The sequence below is a fragment of the Phascolarctos cinereus genome, unplaced genomic scaffold, assembly GCF_003287225.1.
Source record: "Phascolarctos cinereus isolate Bilbo 61053 unplaced genomic scaffold, phaCin_HiC Scaffold_2;HRSCAF=192, whole genome shotgun sequence".
NCBI lineage: Eukaryota > Metazoa > Chordata > Mammalia > Diprotodontia > Phascolarctidae > Phascolarctos > Phascolarctos cinereus.
The window spans coordinates 395,599,111-395,624,536 of NW_027555625.1; the positions used below are offsets into that span (position 1 = coordinate 395,599,111).

The 25,426-nt window shown below is 35.1% G+C and overlaps 1 protein-coding gene across 3 annotated transcripts in view; it reads left to right on the forward strand.

Annotated features, from left to right (window-relative positions):
• The window catches only part of GABRA1 (gamma-aminobutyric acid type A receptor subunit alpha1), a 71,872-nt gene that overhangs the window by 12,237 nt on the left and 34,209 nt on the right, over nt 1-25,426 (forward strand). For all 3 annotated transcript variants that reach the window (XM_020992416.2, XM_020992418.2, XM_020992419.2), the window contains exons 4-6: nt 14,237-14,304; nt 21,057-21,277; nt 25,263-25,345. In XM_020992416.2, coding sequence (XP_020848075.1) covers nt 14,237-14,304; nt 21,057-21,277; nt 25,263-25,345 — 372 coding nt within the window. The remainder of the gene's footprint in view (nt 1-14,236; nt 14,305-21,056; nt 21,278-25,262; nt 25,346-25,426) is intronic.

Genomic DNA, 25,426 nt, shown 5'->3' on the forward strand with positions numbered 1-25,426 from the left:
CAGCTAAATGTAAAATATTCCTGCTTCTCATTGGACTTTGGAGATGTTTATCTTTTGTTTTGTCTGCCTTAAATTCAATGAATTTTTATACTTAAGTCAGAAAGTCAGAAGTGGGGACTTACGGAAGTCACCCAAGATGAGAATCTGTCATTCATGTACCATACAGCTTAAAAATTTCTTATGATCTTGAAAAAATCTGTATGGAAACAAGAATTAACTGGAATTCTTATAGGATGGGACCTTTGTGTGTGAACTGAATATTCTGAGTAGTAACTCAAAGACTCTTGTTTTTCACTTGAATAATTACTACTGAAAATATTTTGAAAACATCTAAATCTCCTTTCTACCTTATTATGTGCAGTCTTCATGAATTAGGAGTTTGGAGTGTCTTAGAGTAATCATCCAATAAATTAATTTTCATTAAGAATATTTTTTAGATGTAGAAAGTGAAGAATATTGAGTTGAAAATGTACTTACCTCAAAACATATTCTGATTTTTAAAAAATTCCTAATAGGTTCTTCGTGTATTCTTTACTTGTTTTTCCAAACACAAAAGTCTCATAATTTGTCAGGATTGTCTCTGAAAGAAGGAAATAGAAAAAATGAAAATAATTTAGAGTTTATTTCATGTTGTCAAAAATGAAGTGCTTTTTAGTACTGCTGAAAAGTAACATTTTGTGAATTTATACAAATATATACCATTGAGGTATTAAAATATCATGTTATATGGAGTTTCCAAGTTTTTTCGGGGCTAAAGGTGTCATCTTTGAATTATAAATCAAAGAATATTAGAATTGGAAGAATCTTCAGAGATGATCTAGTTCAAGTTCTTACCTGATGCAAGAATCCCATTTATAAATTTACAAGTGATTATTCATTTCTGACTTGAAAATTTCCAGTGACAGGAAGCTCAGGAGAATTTACTTTTATAAATGTATCCTATCTTTACATTAGCTTTCTTGGAAGCCCATGCAACACTTCTTTATTCGTAGAGAACTTGTAGTCAACTAAAATTCTTAAAAAAAAAGAAGTTCGTGTTAAGCCACTTTTTTTCATCCTTTCCCTAAGTGTGGCTGAGTGAGTGCAGAAGTCTGTGAACATTGGCATACTTGTGCTTAGTTATCTCTTTGTTTAAAATGAGAATTAGTTTGAAACTCCAAACTGGAGACATCATATTTGAAACTGTTTCCAATTTTGCCCTCTCCCGTGGAATTTTATTTAAATCTATTGTCAAAAATATATTCTTAAATAAAAGGGTTAAAAATTGTGAACGTGATTCATGAGACTGTTAATCCTGCAAACTTCTTTAAATATATTATGACCTTAATTTTTCACGGGGAAGTAAAAAGCATAGATAAATATAAAACTTAAAACAATTCCAGCTCCTTGTCTCATGGTATGTGGCACAAAGCTGTTCGATGGAAGCTTTAGAGATGATCAAATCTTCCCTCTCTGCTTATTATAAAAATAGTTGCTCTAATATCCCTATAAGGGGAATGCTAACACTCAGTTAAGTACTGTTAGTTTTGGAAAACTTTCTACCTCAATATGCAATCTATTCCATTTTAGATAGCTCTAAGGAATTCTCTGTCCCATTAAGAAAACCTCTTGCCCTTATCATTTTTAATTTTTGAACTGCATTTTAAGCCATCTGTCTGATCGATTCCAAAGAGCTTCCAAGATTAGGTAGAACTATTGATACAGTTCCAGAAAAGTTAAAAATTAGAGCTTGTGCAATAGGAACCAGCTGCTGTGGATATCAGACACAATCACCCATACGACCTTTTAACATGGGAACAGTTTTCCATACCCATGCCAGAGTCATTTCTCGCTGCCAGGGTGACTAAATAAGACAACCTCCCTTGGGAGTGATTGCCACACTCTGTCAATATATGGAAGCCAAGTTCTAATCATGATCTGTCATCCTTGAAAAAAATAAGGAATGACCATGATTTTATTGTTTTACTTTCTTTCATATATTTTGAATATCGTTTCCAAGGGACAGTCATTAATTGGAAGCTCAATGACCTCTGTTTCCTCACAGTAGACTATAGTAGTTAATGCCTCTCCTTTCCTTTTTCTAATCCCTCCATTCTATGTATAAACCAAAGATTCTACCTCCTATTAAATGGAACTATGGGACCATGTCACCCTTAGTAAAGATATTATAAAGAGTATGCCCAATTGAAAAATCAATAAATAACAGGTCAAAAGCAAAAGACTTTCATTGTCTTAATCAAAATCAAGATAAACATATGCACAAGGATAAGATAAAATCATTGTTTTCTAATTATCTCCATGTTTCTCTTCATGTAATCGTAACGTCCCTGGTATTTATGCTCTGTATTTCCAGCCCCAGACTTTTCCAGTTATCTGATTTGTTCAAAAGAAAATTTCCTCAAAGAAGGAAATAGTATGAAATTATAATTTATGTTTTGACTGCAATTCATTCACACCAAAGTATTAACTCTCCTTTTTACTTCTAATTGTGAAATGACTAGCTCTAGTTACATGGTAAGAAAAGGAATTTTTTAGGTTGGAGACTTTCTGATTTCCTCTTAACTTTTGCACTAAGATATATCTATCTTAGTAATATTAGATTACTTATAATCAGCTAAGTCACAAAGGACAGTGGTATAAGTACTTATGTACTTCCTAAAGCCATACTCATTTGTAATCCTTCCAAACTAAAACTCTCAGTTACTGAGCATAGAGGCACTGTTCTTACTATATCCTCTGCTCATCAGAAAATTCATGACTCTATATTATATTTTGTTATACATGTATAAATATATATGTACATATATACAGATTTCATATACACATATGTGTGTGTGTTTTACACATACAATCACATTATTGTACATATTATTAGGCTATGGTGTATTACACACACTTTACAGCAGATATATTCCCAGAATGATAGACACAACACCCTACTTCATTAATCTTAATATTTTTTCCAATTACACATAAAAGCAATGCCAACATTACTTTTTTATTCTTCAAATTCTAAGTTCCAAATTCTCTTCCTGCCTTCACTCCACCTCCTCATTGAGAAGGCAAGCAATTTGACATAGGTTATACCTGTGCACTCATGCAAAACACATGTCCACATATGTCATTCTGTGAAAGAAAACAGACAAAAAACACAAGAAAAGTAAAGAAAGTAAAGAAAAAAATATCCTTTATCTGCATTCAGACTATACCATTTCTTTCTCTGGTGATGGATAGGACCTTTCATCGTTAAGTCCTACAAAATTGACTTTGTAATTGTATTGCTGAAAATAGCTAAGTTATTCATAGTTGATCATCATAAATGTTGCTGTTACTGTGTACCATGTTCTCCTGATTCTGCTCACTTCACCCAGCATTAATTCATGTAAGTCTTTCCATGTTTTTTCTGAGAGCATTCTGCTCATCATTTCTTAAAAAACTATAATATTCCATCGCAATCACATACAACATGTTCAGCCATTCCCCAACTGATGAACACCCCCTCAATTTTCAATTCTTTGCCACCACTAAAAGAACTGTTACAAATATTTTTGTACACACAGGTCCTTTTGATTTTCTTTATTTATTTTTTACTCTTTGGGATGCAGATCAAGTAGTAATATTCCTTGGTCAAGAGCATGTGTGGTTTTATAGCCCTTTGGGCACAGTTTCGAATTGCTCTCCTGAACGGTGGAATCAGTATTCAACTTCACCAAGAGTGCAGTAGTGTTTCGGTTTTCTCACATCGTCTCCAGTATTTATCTTTTTCCTTTTCTGTAATATTAGCTACCTGACAGGTATGAGGTAGTAGCTCAGAGTTGTTTCCTTTTGCATTTCGCTCATTCAATAGTGATTTAGAGCATTTTATATGACTAGAGATAGCTTTGATTACTTTGTCTCAAAAATGCTTGTTTACATCCTTTGACCATTTATCAACTGAGTAATGACTCTTAGTTCTACAAGTTTGACTCCATTTTCTATATGTTTGAGGAATGAAGTGTTTATCAGCAAAACTCACTGTGATTTTTTTCACAGTAATAATTACCAAATACATATATCCTTCTATCCTAGGTTCCCCCTGTTTATTCTACTCTCTTGCTCTTTCCTTTTACACTCCTGTCCATTCTAAAAAGTGTTTTGCAAGGGTGGAGCCAAGATGGTGGAGTAAAAGCAGTGATCTGCTTGAGTTCTCCCTCAAACCCCTCCAAATACCTTCGAAAATGGCTCTAAAAAATTTCTAGAGCAGCAGAACCGACAAAAAGACAGAGTGAAACAAATTTCCAAGCCAAGACAACCTGGATGATTGATTGGAAAGGTCTATTGTGCCAGCTGGAAGAGGAGCTCAGTTCAGCATGGGCACACAAGCAAAGACCAGGCCTCAATGAACTTGAAGCAGCTCTCAGGAGATTGAATCAAGGGGAGCTGTGGTGGTTTCCAGACTTCTCAACCCACAGACACCAAAGATGTCTTAAAAGTTTAGTAGGAAAGCTCTGTTGGACCATGGTGAGACAGAAGCTTGGTCCAGCCACAGTCCTGACACAGACTCTAGGGCAGCAGCTGCTTCTGAAGCCCCCTGGCCACAGACAGAGGTGAGATTGAGTGGCTGCTCAGAGAGGGATTGCAAGGATCTCTTTGCTGGTGCTGAGGCAGGATTTTCTTGCTTTGTCTCTGCTTGGATCTGGGTCACAGTTCAGTGTGGTGTTCCTGGGGCAAGAAGGAGCACTGGAGTGGTGGAGCATGTAGTGGTAGTAGAGAGGAAATCCTCCTCACAGTTCCAAGGCAGAAAAGAGTGCTGGTGCTCACTCATAGATGAGAGTACAGGCCAGGAAAGGAGTAAACACCTCACCTTTTATCATACTACCTTGGAAGAACTGAAACAGGTCCCAGAAGTATCTCTGAAAACAGCTGCACAAAACCTTTGAAGCTTGGGAGAGTACATTCTCCACACTGGAAGCAGACCCGTATCTTAACAAAGAGTTTATAACTCAAGTAATTGACTGGGATCATGAACAAACAAAGACTCAAAAAAAAGTCAGATCATAGAATCTTTCTTTGGTAACAAAGAAGATCAAAACATACAACCAGAAGAAGACAACAAAGTCAAAGCTCCTACATCCAAAGCCTCCAAGAAAAATATAAATCAGTCCCAGGTCATGGGAGAGATCAAAAAGGAATTTGAGAAACAAGCAAGAGAAAAAGAGGAAAAACTGGGAAGAAAAATGAGAGTGATGTAAGAAAATCATGAAAAACAAGACAACATCTTGCTAAAGGAGACCCAAGGAAATGCTGAAGAAACTAACACCTTATAAAATAGCCAAACCCAAATGGCAAAAGAGGTCCAAAAAGCCAATGAGGAGATGAATGCCTTAAAAACAACATTGGTCAAATGGAAAACCAAGTACAAAAGCTTACTAAAGAAAATACTTCCTTAAAAATTAGAATAGAGCAATTGGAAGCTAGTGACTTTATGAGAAATCAAGACACTCTAAAACAATCCAAAAGAATGAAAAAATAGAAAACAATGTGAAATATCTCAGTGGAAAAAAAACAATTGACCTGGGAAATAGATCCAGGAGAGAGAATTTAAAAAGTACTGGAGTATCTGAAAGACATGATCAAAAAAAGGGCTTAGACATCATCTTTCAAGAAATTAACAAGGAAAACTGCCCTGGTATTTTAGAACCAGAGAACAAAATTGAAATTGAAAGAATCCACCAATCACCTCCTGAAGGAGATCCCCAAAGGAAAACTCTTAGGAATATTGTAGCCAAATTCCAGAGTTCCCAGGTCAAGGAGAAAATATTGCAAGCAGCCAGAAAGAAACATTTCCAGTACTGTGGAAACACAATCAGGATAGCACAAGATTTAGCAGCTTCAACATTAAGGGACCACAGGGCATGAAATATAATATTATGGAGGGCAAAGGAGATAGGATTACAACCAAGAATCACCTACACAGCAAAACTGAGTATAATCATTCAGGGGAAATAATGGATATTCAGTGAAATAGAGGACATTCAAGCATTCTTGATAAAAAGACTAGAGCTGAATAGAAAAATTTGACTTTCCAATACAAGGCTCAAGTGAAACATGAAGAGGTCAACAGGAAAGAGAAATCGTAAGAGACTTATTAAGGTTGAACTCTTTACATTTTTGCATGGAAAGGTGATATTTGTAAGCCATGAGACCTTTGTCAGTATTAGGGTAGTTGGAGGGAAAAATTATATGCATGTATATGTAGATAGATAGATAGATAGATAGATAGATAGAGATAGATAGATAAATAGATAGGTAGATAGATAGATAGATAGATAGATAGATAGATAGATAGATAGATAGATGGCACAGGGTGAGTTGAAGATGAAGGGGTGATATCTGGAGAATAAAATTAAGGGGTGAGAGAGGATTATACAGGCAGAAGGAGAAATGGAGAGGTAGAATGGGGTAAATTATCTCATATAAAACTGACAAGAAAAGGCTTTTATAGTGGAGGGGAAACGGGAAAGTGGGAGAGAATGAGTGAATCTTATTCTCATAGGATTTGGCTTAAGGAGGGAATAATATACACACTGAAATGGGTATGGAAATCTATCTTAACCTGCAGGAAAATAGGGGGGAAGGGGACAAGAGAGCAGTGGATGATAGAGGGGAGGGCAGATTGAGGGAGAGGACAATCAGAAGCAAACACTTTTGAGAAGGGACAGGGTCAAAGGAGAGAATAGAATAAATGGGGGGTGGGATGGGATGAAGGAAAATATAGTTCGTTTTTCACAACATGACTACTATGGAAGTGTTTTGCATGAATACACATATAAAACCTGTATTGAGTTACTTGCCTTCTCAAAGAGAATGGATGAGGAGGGAGGAACAGAGGGAATGTGGAAAGCAAAGTTTTAAAAACAAATACCAAAAATTGTTTTTACATGCATCTGGGAAACAAGATGCACAGGCAATGGGGTATCAAAATCTATACTACCTTACAGAAAAATAGAAGGGGAAGGGGATTACAGAAGGGGGTTGTGGTAGAAGGGAGGGCAGTTTAGGGGAAGTGATATTAAGAATGTATGCCACCTTGGCATGGGAGGAGGGACAAGATGGGGAGAAAATCTGGAACTCAAAATCTTGTGGGAGTGAATGTTGAAAACTAAAAATAAGTTAATTAATTAAAATATAAAAAACGTGTTTTACTTCTGACTTTTATCTCGCCAAACTGCCCTCCCTTCTATCAGCTCCCCTCATTCTCTTATCCCCTCTCCTTCCTTCTTTACTATGTGGTGAGATAGATTTCCACATCCCACTTATTGTCTATATTATTCCCTCTTTAAGCCAATTCCAACAAGAGTAAGGTTCATGTGCTTCCCTCCCTGCTTCCCCGATTTCCCCCTCCACTGTAAAATCTCTTTCAGTCTTCTTGTATGTCAAATGATTTATTCCCTTCTGCCTCTCTGTTTCACTTCTCCCAGTGCATTCTTTTTTTCTTATTCCTTAATGGTTTTTTTTTTTAGGTAATCAACCATTACGTTCAACTCATATCTCTGCTTTCTGTCTATGTATAATCCTTTTAACTGTCCTAATTATTAGGAAGTTTTTAGGAGTTAAGAATATCATTTTCCCACATAGGAATATAAACAGTTTAGCCTTATTGAATCCCTTGTGATTTCTTTCCTGTTTAACTTTTTAATGCTTCTTTTGCATCTTATATTTGAAAGTCAAATTTTCTATTCAGCTTTGGTCTTTTCATTAGGAATGTTTGAAAATTCTCTCTTTTGTTGAATGTCCATTTTCCCCCTGAAGGATTATATTCAGTTTTGCTGAATATGTGACTCTTGGTTGCAGTCCTAGCTCTTTTGCTCTCCAGAATATCATTTTCCAAGTCCGCTCACCCTTTAATGTAGAAGCTGCTAAATATTTTGTTATCCTGACTGTTCCATGATATTTGAATTGCTTCTTTATGGTTGCTTGCAGTATTTTCTCCATGATGAGGAAGGTCTGGAATTTGTCTATAATACTCTTGGCAGTTTTCATTTTGGGACTTCTTTCAAAAGGTGATTGGTGGATTCTTTCAATGTCTACTTTACCCCTTGGTTTTTGAATATCAGGGCAGTTTTCCTTGATAATTTCTTGAAATATGATGTCTAGGCTTTTTTTTAAAATCATGTCTTTCGGGTAGCCCAATAATTCTTAAATTATTTCTCCTGTATCTATTTTCCAGGTCATTTTTTTTTCCAATGAGATTTCACATCTATTTTTTTTTCATTCTTTTGATTTTGTTTGATTGTTTCTTGATGTCCATAAAATAATTAGCTTCTGCTTGTTTAATTGTAACATTTAGGGAATTATTTCTTTCAAAGAGCTTTTGTACTCCCTTTTCCCTTTGGCCAATTCTACTTTTTAAGAAGTTCTTGTCTTCAGTGAATTTTTGTACACACACACACACACACACACACACACACACACACACACTATTTCCATTTGGCCAATTCTGCTTTTCAAGTAATTTTTCTCTTCATTATATTTTTGTGACTCTTTTACCATTTGGTCTGTTCTTTTTTTTTTTTTAAGGTGTTCTTTTCTTCAGGATTTATTGTACCTCCTTTACCGTAGTATTGATTCTTTTTTCATGATTTTCTTGCTTCACTCTCATTTCTCTTCCTAATTTTTCCTCTACCTCTCTTATTTGTTTTTATTAAAACCTTTCTGAGCTCTTCCATGGCCTAACCCAAATTCATATTTTTCTTTGAGGCTTTGGATGCATAATTTTGACTTCGTTGTCTTCTTCTGAGTGTGTGTTTTGATCTTCTTTGTCACCATAGGAACTTTCTACGGTCAGAATTTTTTTTCTGTTGTTTGTTCATTTTTCCAGCCTTTTTCTTGACTCTTAACCGCATGACAAAGTGGGTCTCTCTTCCTAAGTGAAGAGGGCACTATCCCAAACTTTAGGGGTTTTTTGTGCAGTTGTTTTCATAGTTAATTCTAGGGTCCTGTAATTTTTTTGGTTTTTCCAATGTAGTATGATCTAGGCCAGGGGTCAGGAACCATGACCTCGAGGCCACATGTGGCTCTCTAGGTCCTCAATTGTCGCCCTTTGACTGAATCCAAACTTCATAGAACAACTCCCTTAATAAAAGGATTTGTCCTCCAAAACTTGGACTTAATCAAAAGGTTCCACCCAAGGACCTAGAAGGTCACATGTGGCCTCAAGGCCATAGGTTCCCCACCCTTGATTCAGGCAGAGGTGTGTTTCCTACTGTTGTGTATTGTGCACTGGTTTGTGAGTTACCACAAGTACTCTTTTCACTTTGTGACTGTGACCAGGGTCCCTGTTCCCTTGTGGCTCTGAGCCTTAGTGTTCTAATACTCTTCCTTGCCCTGGGACTGAGACTCAAGAGTGTAACTCAGATCTAAGCAATGCAACAGAGTCCTGTCCCTGGTAGCAGCAAAGGGACCCCTACAAATCTCCTTCTGACCAGTTGCCCAACCTCCTTACTGTCTGTGGGCTGTAAAAACCACCACTGCTGCCAATGATTCAGTTGCCCCAAGGCCTGCTCCAGGTTTCCTGGGGTCCAGTTTGCACTGGTGCAATGTGCACTGGACTGTGCTGCTCTCTCACCCTGGTGCACCCTGCTGACCTGCTAAGTTGTCTTGGGTTGAAAAATTGTTTCACTCCATCTTTTTGTGGATTCTGCCTCTTTAGAATTTGTTTAGAGTCATTATTTAATGTATTTGGAGAGGTTTGGGTGAGATTTCAAGTGAGTCCCTGCCTTTACTTCACCATCTTGGCTTTGTCTACCCCCTTTTAAGCAATGTGATTTTATTAGTGTTATGAGTTCCCAGTGCAAATGTGGGAACTACTCACATTCCATTTATATAGGCAACTCCAGGATGATAAAATTTCTTAGACCAATGCAAATAAGCAACTATTTAGTAATAATGGTTTTTATTTACTTAAAAAATTAATAGTCTATTTTAAAAAAATTTGAGCTCCAAATTATCTCTCTTCCTAAAGTATCTCCCCCGCTCATTGAGAAGGCAAGCAATGTGATACCCATCATGCATATGACATACGTTCTTAGAGAGATTACTTGACCAAGGACAAGCAACCAACATGTGTATCAAAAGTAGGACTTGAAACGAAGTTTTCCTGATTCTGCGGCCAGATTTCTACTTCTCAATCTACTATGTCATACTACCTAGAGACACACATGCACTCACACTCATAAATATACACCCAGAGACTAGCTCAATGTGATGTATATGCAATAGCATATCACAATTCAACTTGATATTGGAACATTGAACAAAAGTTCAAGTTGTCATTTAAATACTGATGATTACTCTTTGAGTATGTCCATTCAATTAACACTCTTTCAATCATCCTGTTATTTATCCTATTCACTGCAATTTGTCTTTAAGAACAGGCCTTGAGTCTGAATACAATTTAGGTAAGCTGTACTTCTATAAACCCACCTATAAAGGGAATGAATTTAATTTGGTATAAACCATTCTTAATAAAGTCATCTGGGCTCTTTGTAGTTGGGAATTTTTTCACGTACCTATGTTATTTGAGACAGTGGCCTCCTTGTTTCTTTTTAGCATTAAATCATTCTGGAAGCTAATAAATCTCAGATACTCATACCTTTGGGAATGAATTGTTAATGGAATTGATTACTTCCCATATAAACCTTGGGGCTACCACAAAGTACAGATATCAAATTTCACTCTGAGTAATATAATTAATGACAATGGACAGATCAATGCACCTACCTCAAGTTGCCTGGTACGTGTAGCTGTGTAGACAGAGATCAATAAGCCAACTGTGTTCATAAAATGCATGTAAGTCAATCTTCTTTTTGAAGTTTATACTGCAAAAATAAAAGCTGACAAAGATCACCATCATCTCCAGCCCATGCACATCACTTTATCCTAAATAGTACTTATACTATTTAAAATAGTACTGGCTGTCAGACATAGAAACAAAGCAAAATTGAATCATATAATTAGTCAAATGCTAAAGTGGAAGTTCAAGCCATTGGAAGATCTAAATGAATTGGATAACTTCCTTTTTCAATGTATCTGTAATAATGGCAAAATGTAATAATAAAGTATTGGTTAGCATACTTATGGTGCTTTCATGTTTGTTTATCTATATTTGTTCATCTAGATAAAAATTAAGACACCAATTAATCACCTCTTGTTCTTTTCAATGAAGAATTCTATCTATTGTATGACTACTGAAGAATAAAAAGATGGCTAATATTTTAAAGTCTATCATGTACCATGAGAGAATGGCACTTTCAGGACAACTATAAATGTATATCCATTATGTTAAAGATATGATGGATGATACGTTCACTGCTCAAATCAGAGTTTTGTTGGAATAGAATAAAGATATTTTCTCTTTAAATTAGTTTTCAGTATCGAATCTCTTCCAAAATTGTTTTAGTACAGGATAAATTTTTGATTAAATTTACTTTGATTTCAAGAAAAACATAATGTAGCACAACTAAACCATCAAGCTAGTATGAGACTGTACAGTAAGACCAGGAAGACATCTCCGACTAATGTTGTTAGGAGTATTGGATGAGATCACAATTTTGCCTCCAAATCTAATCTGGAATCAGAAAGGCTAGTATGATAGAGTAACAATCCCATTTTCTTTGGCTACCCCATGTTTATGTTTTTCAGAGGCAACTCTGCAAGAACCAGAAATGAAGAGAGATTTTGAATTTTCTTGGACTTAATTATATTAGATAGTTTTTAAGAGGTTGCAAATACACTGTAAAGAATACCTGTTGAGTTATTTATAAAATCAGATTTTTTTATCATTTGAAAAAAAATTATTTTCTCTCATGTGTGTATGTCTTATAGCCCTGAAGTTATCATTGATTCTTTTTTTAAAAAAAAATGATAAATATTTTTGACATTTTTATTACTGTTGTCACTTTCCTGGACCTCTGAACTTCCTCCATAGACTCTTCCCTTATAAGAAAGTATATAAAGCGAAGTAACTCAAAACAGTGACTATTTCTGACAACATATTCCTTGTTCAATACCTAGAATCTATTCTCTCCCTTATATCCCAAATCGTGTTAGTTGACAAGTCTTCAATTTTGCCATAACAAAATAGCCACAAACCTAAATCAGACCCTAATCATCTCTTTCCTAGACAAATTTTATAGCCTCCTATTTGTTCTCCTTGACTTTTGTGTCTTTCCTCTACAATTTAAGACACACCATTGCTAAAATATCATCCTAAGGTACAAGTATTGCCATATCTTCTCTTGCTCACAAGCTCTTTTAGTCATCACTGAATTTAGGACACAGTACATAATACTTTCTGTGCCATTTAAGACTCCATAATCTGTCAATCCATTTTTTTTTCAGCCTAACTGCACATAACTCGCCTTCAAAGACTTTCTGGTCCAACCAAACAGGAATGTCAAACATTCATTGAGTTCAATATTCTCCTGCCTCTGTGCATAGGTTCAGTTAGAAGCTTGCACCAGATTTTCCCATCTCTGCCTCTCAGAATCCTTTTTCTTCCTGCAAGATTTCACTCAGGTGGCATCTTTCCAATGGAGTCCTCCATTGCTGCTGCTCTCTTCTTCTTTCAGTCTTCTGGGTACTCTACTCATTTGTGTGCACTTTTCGTCTCTGTGACAGAACAAACATTTTTTGAGGAAAAAGACTGTCTTATTTTTGCCTGTAGATCCCCAGAACCCAGCATAGTAGCTTGCATATGCTACTTAAGTATTTTTGGAATTTCATAAAATATAACTGAATTACATGATTCCATTAGGGAATTTTTCTCCAGAAATTTGCCATGCATGGTCCAGTAAAAAAAAAAAGATTAAATATAGCCATTATATGTAACATATTATTTTGTTAGATATTAATGTTATGTCCATATATTACATATTAATATTATAAATAAGATATAAGAAATCAGATGGTAATTTAATTTTAGCATTCCATTTTTACATTCTATGTCAGATGCAGTTATTTTAATAAATGAATTGACATATTGAATTGTGATTGCTGATAATCAAAGCATGAATATTGTGTAATGTATTACACACAGGCACAGGCAGATGATTTTCAAGTACTTCAACAATTTTTTTTTCTTTCATGTAAACAACACTACTCTATTTCTTCTACTGCTACTGTATTTCTTAGGAAATGTCACTGTTGATGTTCAGAAGAGTCACAACACTGCAATAAAGTTCTGTTTATTGGTTGATATATATGTCACCAAAGGCCAATAAAATAAAGTCAAGTTGAACTTGAAATGTTTTCTATTAAATGAACAGTTTGTATGCCATAATCTGTGTATTATTTGTTGCCATCTTTGAAGACATCAGTAGAAGTTAAGGCAGATTTTCTCAAGGAATAATTTGGATCATTTGGATACAACTGAGGACATAAAAAACAGGCATTGATAAATTGCAACATTGTGTTAAAGAAAATAAAGTTCCCAGACGTGTAGAATGTACCTCCAGAGAATTAATCAAATAGCAAGAGAATGTGGATCAATGTGTAAGGAGTCTAACACTAAGCTATATAAATCTTCAACAGAAAGAATTAGCAAAGCAGAACTGGATTACATTATAATTGTAATGATTAAGTATAGCCTGTGTCTAAAAAATGTGAAAATGTTCCTCCCTCTCTTCTTTGAAGAGGTGATGTACTAGGTTGGAACTCTGTATATACTATCAGGGTCAGTTGATGGCTTGGTTTAATTTACTGAACTATCCCCCCCTCTTTATTCATTCTTTATTACAAGGGATGGTCTTCTGGCTAGTGCAGTGAGATATATACAGAAATAAAGGTGGTAAACATATGGTAGCAATACAAATTGAAAAAATGCATACACATGATAATTTATTTTGACTATAATATGAGATTTTTTATATAATTAGTAAGAGCATGTTTGTCCATTAATAAATAATTGATTAGACAATAATGGAAATGAATGGAATCCTCACCAAGAATCTCTATACATTTAGCAAAATACTATACTGTCTCTCAAAGTGGCATATTTCAACTTTCTTCCATGCTGAAAATATCAACTGTGAAATTTCCTGTGTAAGCAGTAAATTATCAAGACTACACTGCAGACCAATTTTAGAGATAGCTAATCAAAGGCAATAAATTTCCCATTTGGGTGTGAGCTTGTGGTGGGGAGATCTAATGAGAGTTGTTGACAGACACTCACTGTCCCAATTTCCTGCTTCATCAGAGCGTGTAACTGAAGTGAAGACTGATATCTTCGTCACCAGCTTCGGACCCGTCTCAGACCATGATATGGTGAGTGACACTGCAGCTCCACATTTATTGATGTGGTTTCTTTTTTAAAAAATTCCCTGGAGATGGGGGAAGGGGGAAGAACACTTAGAGCATGAGGGCTAGTCTTCAGTAGCCTGATACAGGCATCTATTTTTAAACTTTTCACCTCTCCCAAAATGCCAAGCTGTGATTGTTCTTAGCAATGGCTGCATTCAAGGGTATTTAAATTATCAACTTCTGTGATTTCAATAATGGATTATAGGATATACATATTGTACTATGGCATACTAAAAAAAATGCTAGCCACTTTATCCTTTAGAATATTACAGTGCTCATTTTCAAATCACAACATGATTCTGGTTGCTGGATTGCCAGGAAAAGAATAAGTTATTAACTTTAGTTTTGGTAAAGTAAATGATGTTGATTAAAGGATGATGAGTTCTGATGCACCTAGATTATAGCCTGGTCTCTAACAATAATCAAAAGTGAAGTTGATGAAACTACTCTGGACAGAAAAAAAAAAAAAAGAACGTAGCCAGTGAATATTTGATAAAAGAGAGGGCAGAGAGCAGCCAAGGAGAAACCAGTGCTTCAACTGTGACAGGGACTGTTGAGAGTAAATTCATGAATGAGAAGCAAATTGAGACAGGTATGTGCTTTTTCACAACCCTATTTATGCTAATTATGTATATTCTTCATTCTAGTAGAAACTGGAACTATTTATTAAGCAAAGCGCGTATTGTAAAGAACATACAAAGGGAACTTGAGAACTCATTCATAGAATTCTAGCTGTAAAGTAAAGTTACTTTTCTATGTATGACTAAAGTATAGTTGTCTTCTCATGGGGAAAAATTATCTTCATCACTCAGTCATGAGTATTTGGAATCAAAGCATGTGGAGTGTTGAGGGAAAGAAAGAGACACTCATATATTAGCAAACTAGTTTAGTTATATCAGGTCTAGTGTTCAATTGACGACAGCTTGCCCTCACAATTGGAATTGGAATGTACTGTCAAATTTCTTTGTTTGGCACCGAAATTCTTAATATGACAAAGATGCAAGGTAAATCAGTTTCCCGTAGAGTCCCTGGAGGTACACAAGGAGATTAATTCTTAAGGAGGTTGTATAGTCTAGATTTATGATCTAGTTTCTAAAATGTCTGTTGGTATCATCTTAACACAGTTCATGCAGTCCTTCTTCCAGCATCAGCCTAAATACTGAGTAACTGATAGAAATAGGGCAAAATGCTATTGTCTTTATTTAATAATAACCTTATTGATAGATCAAATTCAATTTTTAAAAATTACTTTTTTAAATTTAGCAGGAAAACAAGCTGGAATCATTTTTAAAAGGTCACTTTTGCAGCTATATGTATTTTTCATTTAACTCATGTTATCAGTCCACCTTATTGGACAGATAAAAAAAGTCTTCTGTTAAAAATTTTGCCCATATAATCATCACAATCTTCTTAAAATGCCATCTCCATCAATATCCTCCCTCTATTTAAGAAACCACAATTGTACCCAAATGAATAATGAGCCCATTCCAAACTCCTTATCTTGAAAATTCAAGACTCTTCTTCTAATTTTATCTTCTTTCCTCAGCATTATTTCTCACCACAAAGCCAACAAAAACTTTTTAATCCAATTTGGGCTGTATTCACATTGTCATGCACCAAAACCATGTTTATTGCTATGTACATGCCGTTGCCCATTCTTTCCTACCTATGTAAGTTCCTTTCTATTTCTCTTCATCTATTCAAACTTTGTTTTTCCTTCATGATTTAGCCCTAGACTGGCCAATTCCAGGCTTGAATTCTGAGGACTTAGCGCATAATCTAATGCTTGAACATGCATATCATATTCTATTTTTTCTCTTGAGTAGTTTCAAATCTATGTCTCTTCTTTTCAGCTATATTAGATGACAGAAACTAAACTCTTTTTCTATCTTTCTCCTCCGAGCCTTACACCAGTTCCTAGAATAGGCTGAACATAGAGGGAAACTTGATAAATATGAATTTCTTTTGTAACTTAGGTGTGAGGTCTCATATTTATGTCTTACCATACCTCAAATCCTCCATCCGGTATTATCTTTTAATGCTACTTATATACTAGCTTTTCTAGGCACGTAGGTGCTATAGTGCAGCGATCTCAATCTCAAAAAGAAATAGATCCTTGCAGATGACATAATGACTTAGAAAACTACAAATCAACATTATGCATGTCATATTGAATTTTTATTTATTTTGTTAAACAGTCCCAATTTCATTTTAATTTGTTTTCATCAATGCTCTGGAGTTTTTCAGGCAGCTTGCCTGTGGGCTGTGAATTTAACATTTCTGGTGTAATAGTCCTGTAGTCAGGAAGACTTCAGTTTAGAAACTTTAAAGTAGTAGCTACATTCTAGATATTAATTATATTATTTTAAAATGATGCTATTTTTTCAATTGCTCAAATTATATGGGACATGGACTTTGGGACTCATCTTTAGGAATGAGGATAGGTTGTACTGTTACCCACAGTCTGTTAGTAACCATCCTTCATACACAATACTGTAAATTTTTTAAACAGCATTTTTAAGTGAAGGTTTCATACAGCCCCATATACACATTTATTTTGAACTTAGATTGATGGCGCCCCTTAGAAATATGGCATACAAGGTAATTTTTATACTCTACAGCCTGTGGCTCTTCAATTGGCCCATTAGCCTCATACACTCTTGTTAAACATCAGAAGTAGTGAAGTGGGTGGGCCAAGTCAAGGGAAGTCTGTCCTGTTTTGTATATTTAGAGCCAGAAAGTGACCAATATTCCTGCTTAGGCAGCTGAGCAATTAGCCATAGGTGTGTGATCAATTTGCCACATGTAGTTAGTGGTGAATATGTAGTAAAATACAGTCTGAGCAGCTAAATCATTTGATCATCATTGGAGTGACATCATGGAGAATCTAGCCAAGACATTCATTCAGTGGTAAGCAACAAACCTCAGAGTAAAGGAACTGTTCTGGAAATCCAATCAAGACAGAATGTCACAGCCCAAATGAAACTATTTTTAATTAAGAAAAAAAAAAACTCTCCTATATCTTTCCATGAGAAGCTGATTTCTAAAAATTTATCATAAAACCAAGGCAGCCTGCTTTCATTTGGGACAAAAAAATTAGGACAGCTCCTTGAAATTATTTTAAAAGCCACTAAGTGTTAATCAGGCAGCCAATTCCCAGAGCCCTAGCCTCAGACAGAAATATTCAGAGAGCTCCATCAAATGGAGTCGTGTTTTCCATAGTGTTTAAAATGTATTATGTAGAAGAACACAGATGGGAATAGAAGTTACATGCTGGAATGCTGAAATAATTACAGTATTTATTTAGAACCATACAGGATTTTACTCTATGTCTACAAAGTAAGGTGATATTCTTCTAGGACACATTCCATAGAACAAGATTTCTTGGTGAGAAATTCCATCCAGGTTATGTGGGCTGAAACTGTGAAGCTTAATGTGGGTTTCTTGGCATTCCATCTTTGTCTGCAGTTCTCTTGCCTACCCTTCCTGTTACCACTGTCTCTCCTCCTCATCACCCTCTTTCCTGCCAGCAGTCTTCTTTTACTCCTCTAAACAAAATGAATTTTTTCCTACTCAACATTTTTAAAAACCTGCTATGCATTCTCAAATACACAGGTATATTATGCCTATGCATATGCACATATACACACACACACACACACACACACACACATATGAAGTTGTGAGGGTCAAAATGCAAAAAAAAAAGTTCCTAAAGTTAGGAATTAGAGAATAATAACACAAAAGCAATAATTTCATTTAGCTCTGAACAATCTGAAAACATCTAGACATAAAGACTGAACAGGAGCCTATAATCAACTGCTTCTTTAAGTGCTGTCAAATTACTGGATCTAGACTTCAGATCTCTAAGTCTCAGTTTCCTCATCAGAAAAATGTTGAGACTGAGCTCCATAACCAACTCTGATAGTCTTTTCTACTGTGTCAGAATTCTTGGATCACCAGTGATGGACATACAGATAATATATACAGGTTTTCTGATGGCGTCTCAAAAGTCAATTTAAGGAGTGTTGTCTGTTCATAGATAATGTGAGAGCTATTACCTCAAATGCCTAAATACCACTACTATTACTACAACTACTACTACTACTATTAAATCAAGAAATATTTATTTAAATGCATATGTGTGAGGCAGGATGACCTAATATATAGATAACTAAACTCTGAATAAAGATGTCCGGAGTTCAAGTCCTGCCTTTTATACATATTGTCTGTTTTACCTCAAGTAAGTCATTTAACCTCCCAGTGCCCCAGGCAAAATTCTATTCCCCCCCCTCCAGCTTTCTTAAACTTCACTCCCCTCTATGCACTCTGTGATGGAGTGACAGTAGCCTCCTTGCTATTCTCACACAAGACACTGCATATCCTGCCTCTGATCATTTTCACTGCCTATTCCACATGCCTAGAGGCTCTCCTTCCTCATCTCTGCCTCCTTGTTTCCCTGGCTTCCTTCAAATTTCAGCAAAAGTTTCACTATGTTCAAGAAGCCTTTCCCAGTCCTTCTTAATCTTAGTACCTTCCCCCAAAGATTCATCTCACATGTCTAGTTCTGGAGCTTAACTATATAAATATACACACATAACTATATCTATATCTATACACATATCTTATTTGTACATAGTGATTTAGTTATTTACATGTTGTCTCCTGCATTAGACTGGGAACTCCTTAAGGGCAAGGGCTAGTTTTTTTGCCTTTCCTTATATCTCAAACTCTTTGACCAAGAGCCTGGCACATAGTAAGTTATTAATAAATGGTAAGGTGACTATTAGATTAAGTTACAGAGAAGTTGCCTATGTACATTAATAAATAAAGTTCCTAGTGATCTCTACATCATTAAAATTGAAAACATGATTTAAAAATAGAGTAGGAAAATTAGAACCAATTATGTGTCCTAGGAGTGTTTTATCATGTCTTTTTTGTTTTCAGTCCATACAGATTGGATTACACTGAGTTATATATACTCTCCCTCTTTGACCACTGTATCTTTATAGTGAGATTGGAAACTTTTATTTCTAGCCATCATAATTTTAGGTAATTTGTCTGTGATCATTCATTTCCATAAGTATCTAAGGCAAGATTTAAATCCATGTCTCCCATTTAAGTCCATGACTCCCAAGTCTAGGACTTACACAATTGCTTTTATATCACAATAATGATATAGTCATTCCTTTGTTCTTTCTGGGTCCTGTAGACTGAAGTATTCATAGTGAAACACCTTAAAATAGTCAAAGACAGGTATTGCTTTGTTTTGTATTGAGAGAGAAAAATGAAAAAAAAGAAAACTTACGTGTAGCTTCCTTTATGTTTGGCTCTCTAACGAGAAAGCAGACAATTTACACAGCATCATAGTGTTTCTCAGGTTGCCTACATTCCACTTTGGGGAATGCTAATATTGGTGTTCATGAGGGATGTTTAATGGCAAGACCTTTAGCTCTAAATTCAGCATCAGGATAGCAAGTACTGTAAGGAGACATTAACCTTTTCAATTTCAAGAGCTGGTAACTCCTATTGCTTGTTTAAGGATTAATAGATGTTTGGTTCTAGCTACTGTCAAGTAAAATGCAATGTTTGTTCAAATATATTCTAAGGTGGCCTCATATGGTAAAGAATGATAATGAGCTTCTCACATTCCTCTTACTTACATATATCTCATGTATCTCACAAATATCTTTTGTTTATTGAAAAATAAACTAGCAGACAGAGGTCTTCCTTTCCTTTCCAAGTCCTCCATATCTTTTCCACATATAGGCACTAGTTTGATAGGGAATAGTATGTATTTTCCCACTGAGTAGAGAATGAAAAGGAACAAAAGTAAAATTGTAGCAAAGAGATTAGGCTTGAAATAATAGTGCAGTAGCACTTCATATGTCTAGAATGGTTTAACTGTTGACCTAACAAAGGAATGACTAAAATAAAAATCTGAAAATTCCCTCTATGTTTATTATTTCATATTTAACCCTTGTCCTTGTCTTAACACCTATTTCTTTGAAAGAATGACTTATAGAGAGTCGATGCACAAAGTAGCTACTGTTTTGGATTTTGATTCAGGAAAAACTGGCCTGAATTTTGCCATTCTAATTAGCTATGTAACTCTGGACAACTTACTTAATCTCTTGAACCTCACTTTCTTCTTCTATAAAATGGGTGAATCAAAGAATCAAAGCATATCCTTCATGTAATTTTTCAAAGTTCAAATGAGATTGTTTATATATTGCTTAATAGATCTTAAAGTCATATGAGCAATACGTACGCATATTATTACATTGCTCACATACAGTTTCCTCTTTTAGTTTTTGCTGTTCCTTTTCAATAACATTTAAACAAACGTCTCTTTCTTGTAGAGAAAATTTAACATCGTCTATAAATGAATATATAACAAAAGGAAATAGTGTGGTCCTCAGATATTACAGTTGATCTTTCTGTTATTGTTTTAACTAATAATTTCTGACTTTTCCTCCAATATAATTTTTTCTAATACAAGCATGCACAAGCAAAGCTACCACTTAATATCATGATGATGACACCAAAAATGTTTGATCATCAAAATAACAAAATTAAAAAGAACTTTCTCTGAAAAACTATATAATAAAAACTGGTCATTCTTCAGTCTCAATGGTATTTAAAAAATCGTAACTCATTTTGCAGTACAAAACATAGCCCATAAAACTTTTTAATTATTTTCCAAATTTGTTTAGGAATATACAATAGATGTATTTTTCCGTCAAAGCTGGAAGGATGAGAGACTCAAATTCAAAGGGCCTATGACTGTTCTTCGGTTAAATAACCTAATGGCAAGTAAAATTTGGACTCCTGATACCTTCTTTCACAATGGGAAGAAATCTGTGGCCCACAATATGACCATGCCAAACAAGCTGCTTCGCATTACTGAGGATGGCACCCTGCTGTACACCATGAGGTAAGAGCCAACACCCTATGCATCCACTAGTGAATATGTTTCTGCCCTGTCTCTATTATTCTACTTCCCATTGGAGCCAACCCACTTCAATTTAAAGTGTTTTCTATTTCCTTTGATTTTTCCCTTTACTTTGGTGTATCTTAGATTTCTGCATCTGCACAAGGTATTGATTCGATGTTGGTTTACCAGTAAATTGTTACCTAGAATGAAAGTATTACCTCTGAGAAAGAGAGACCAAAACAAAACAAAACAAAAGGAAATCTGAAAAGTAATAAATGAAATAGGAAACAGGAATTGTATATTTTAAAGGACAGTTTAAAGTCATATTTGTTGGTTGTAAGAAAAGAAAGCCTCCTTTACCTTTTGAAATCATTCTGAGGAATCTATAAAGACTGTAAATAGATGGAATACATGAACAGAAAACTCATCGCCCCCATTCCATTGGCGACAAATAATGTACATACATAAACATTATTCATATAATCTGTATAGGTTTTTTAAGGGAAGATAAGCAGTTGGAAATTTTAAAACATAGAGAACCATATTACTTATGAGAAAGTGATTGTTCCATTTGCCGATAGCTTGAAAAGGGTTTTCTATTTGTGAATTAGTTCCAAATTAGGCAACTAGAGTCATGTAATTTCTCCCTTGATGTACAAAGGTAATGAAAGCAAATTCTGGGCTCATTTGACATGTTTTTTCATGGAGGTAGAATTATATTTTGCCTTTAGAGTACTGCCAATCCTGGATTTTCATTCACTGAGATTCAAAAATATTTGAAAAGCTGCTTTCGATATTGGTCCCAGCTGGCTCGAATTGGTGCGAGTGTGTGGGTTCCAATGTTAAAAAACACACAACAGAAAGAAAGAAATAGGGGGACAATTGGCCATGTGTGGGGAGATTTTGCCAAATATTCTAGACATGATCTGTTTATGTTCAAAATGCTGGCCTTAAAGCTTTGTGACTGGTTAATCAAATCCAATGCTAATCTTTTCACTGCCCAGCTGTCAATTTGCTGGTTTGGGATTTTTTGTATCTTTACCTTTTTTTCAAGATTAATCACTATGAATATGTGCAATTTTTCTCATTACAAAAAAAAAATAACCATGTTCCTTCCGTTAGCTAAATTTCTAACTGCCCTTTGCTAATTGATGATATTTGATTGCTCCAGGACACGATCCATCCTATTACCATTGTAATATCTTTGGAAGTTTGAAAGTAACCTTGAAAACTTAGTGACTGTATTCATTGGTGCCATAATAATTCACTTTTTTAGCTGAGATTATGATGATCTCATGGTATTAGACATTCACAATCTTTCTCTCCAAATGTATTAAATAATCTGTGTCTTTCAAATATCAATGGATAAGATAGGTTTGGGAAATACACATAATTTCATTTAATAGATTATACAAAGCCTAGGCATAAGTCAAAACATCTTACAGGAAACTTCTTAAGTTATCTGTTATGTTTTTTCATGTTTTAAGTGAAAACTAAGGTTTAATAATTACTCAAAATCATGCTCCCAAACAACAAAGATAATGTATTTGGGTTGAAGGAATAGTCAAGTTTTGGGGTTTTTTTTCTGTTTTTTCTTTGAATCAAGCAATTAACAGGCAAATACAAAGGCTGGTTGTTTCCATTCACTGAGGTATCGTGATCAGAGCATCATTCTTGATTTACCCCATTAAATTACTGGATATATTTTCATCTACATATGTGTACATATGTATGTATTTGGAGTGAAGGGAAATTCCTGATGGCAGAAGAGGGGCAAGGATGCTATATCTAAATATTAAAGGGAATTGAAAGGCATCTTCAAGAAAATCAAAAGAGCTGAATTCAATTTTCCTTTCTGCTGACCCTCCTATTACACCCCCAATACATGCACACTTGTACTTGCCTTTGTAAACCAATTAGTGAGAAGTGATCTCCAAATCATGAAACTATATTTTGTAAACCATACATAATGAGAAATTGGATGCTTTTCTCATGAAAGAATGGTGGTAGAAAACAAAAGACACTCATTATTATTTTTTAAAATTATTTGTTATATGTATATACATATATACACATGTGTGTGTATGTAGTCATAGAGGTAGCATGGTGTGGGTAGAGCCACAAAGATCTCAGTTTAAGCTCCATATTGTCATATATTGGCTATATGACCTTGCCCAAGTTACATAATCTCTCAGTGACCCAGTCAGGTCTATAAGAATACTTACAGACCTATACTAGTAGAAGGGGTTTCTTCATAAGAGATTCCTTTCATTAATAATATTATAGATCTAGTATAAATATGTATATATATGTGCATATATATACACACACACATGCACACATGTGTGTATATATGATCTTTTTATATAAAATACGTATATATATCTTTATCTTTATATATCATTTATAAAGATATCTATCTATCTATCTAATCCTTTATTGCCTCATCACAGATTTCAGGATGGGAGTATCCCTAGGTTGTCAAAGTCTATGCCAGGTGAAGTGCAATCTCTGGCCATTTCTTCAAGGCTCAGTTCAAATCCCATCTTCTACAGAAGACCTTCCCCAATTCTTCCAGCTACCAATGCTTCCCTTTTGTGATTATCTTCTGTTCTCTCTCTCTCTCTCTCTCTCTCTCTCTCTCTCTCTCTCTCTCTCTCTCTCTCTCTCTCTCTCTCTCTGTCTGTCTGTCTCTCTCTCTCTATATATATATATGTATATGTATACACATATACACATACACACACATACATATGCATATATACACATATATATACACACACACATATATATGTATGTATGTAGATAGATAGATAGATAGATAGATAGATAGATAGATAGATAGATGGATGGACTGATGGATATAGACAGATAGATAGATCTATATCAACCTCTCTATTCCTGGACAATTAGATAGTGCAGTGGATAGAGTATCAGCCTTGGAATCTGGAAGACCTGAGTTTAAATCTGGCTTCAGACACTTAATAGCTGTACGATCCTGGGCAAGTCACTCAACCCTGTTTGTCTCTTTTCCTCATCTATAAAATGAGCTATAGAAGGAAATGGCAACTAATTCCAGTGTCTCTGCCAAGAAAACTCCAAATGGGGTTACAAAGAGTCAACTGAAATTGCTGAACAGCAACATTCCCTGTTATATGGATTTCATGATTTGTTATGGCTGAAAACATTATATATACATATATATACATATATATACACACACACACACACACACATACACACACATGTACACACACATATACATACCTATATACACACATATACATAAATGTATACGTGCCGACATATATATGCTTATATATACAGTGTTAAGATATAGTATATCATATCATGCTGCGTCATGTTATATTATGTTACATATTATATAATAGCAAAGTAAAATAGGATACTGCATTATGCATACCTAGTTATTCATATATTGTCGTTCCTATTAGAATGTAAGTTCCTTGAGAGTAGAGATTGGTTTGTGCCTTTATTTGTGTCCCTAGAACTTATCATAGTGCTTTGGATATAGGCAGTGACTAATAAATGCATATTGACTCGCTAACTGATCATGAAGCCAGAAAAAACTTCAAGTACTGGCCCAGTGAGGGAGTGCAGGCCTGTCAGCTCTGGATAGGCCTAGCTAAAAACCTCATTTTCAGATGGCTGATCACTGAGTTGTGAGGTTTGGTTTTCTTTCTTTTTTTTTTTTCCAGCCATAGCAAATTGCGAAGTCCATTTAAAAGAGAATAGAGGGACTGAGATTTTCTTTGGGAGAGAGAATGCCTGCACCAAAGAAAACATTGATATTTAAAGTATTGTAAATGGACAAGTAATGCATTGCTTTTCTTAGTAATTCCCCAGATCTGGATTTTGTTTGCACTTAATCTATCTCTTTATTGGTATTGGGGAGGGCGGGGCAGGTAATGGTGGTAGGAAATCTGATCTGTAGTGCTTCTTTTCTCACTTCTCAACTGACTAGATTGACTGTGCGAGCTGAATGTCCTATGCATCTTGAAGACTTTCCAATGGATGCCCATGCCTGCCCATTGAAATTTGGAAGCTGTGAGTTGCCTCAATTTTAATTGCCTATGCTTTTGTGAGCTCTGAGACTCAAATCAAATATGTCTGATAGTGAATATGCTG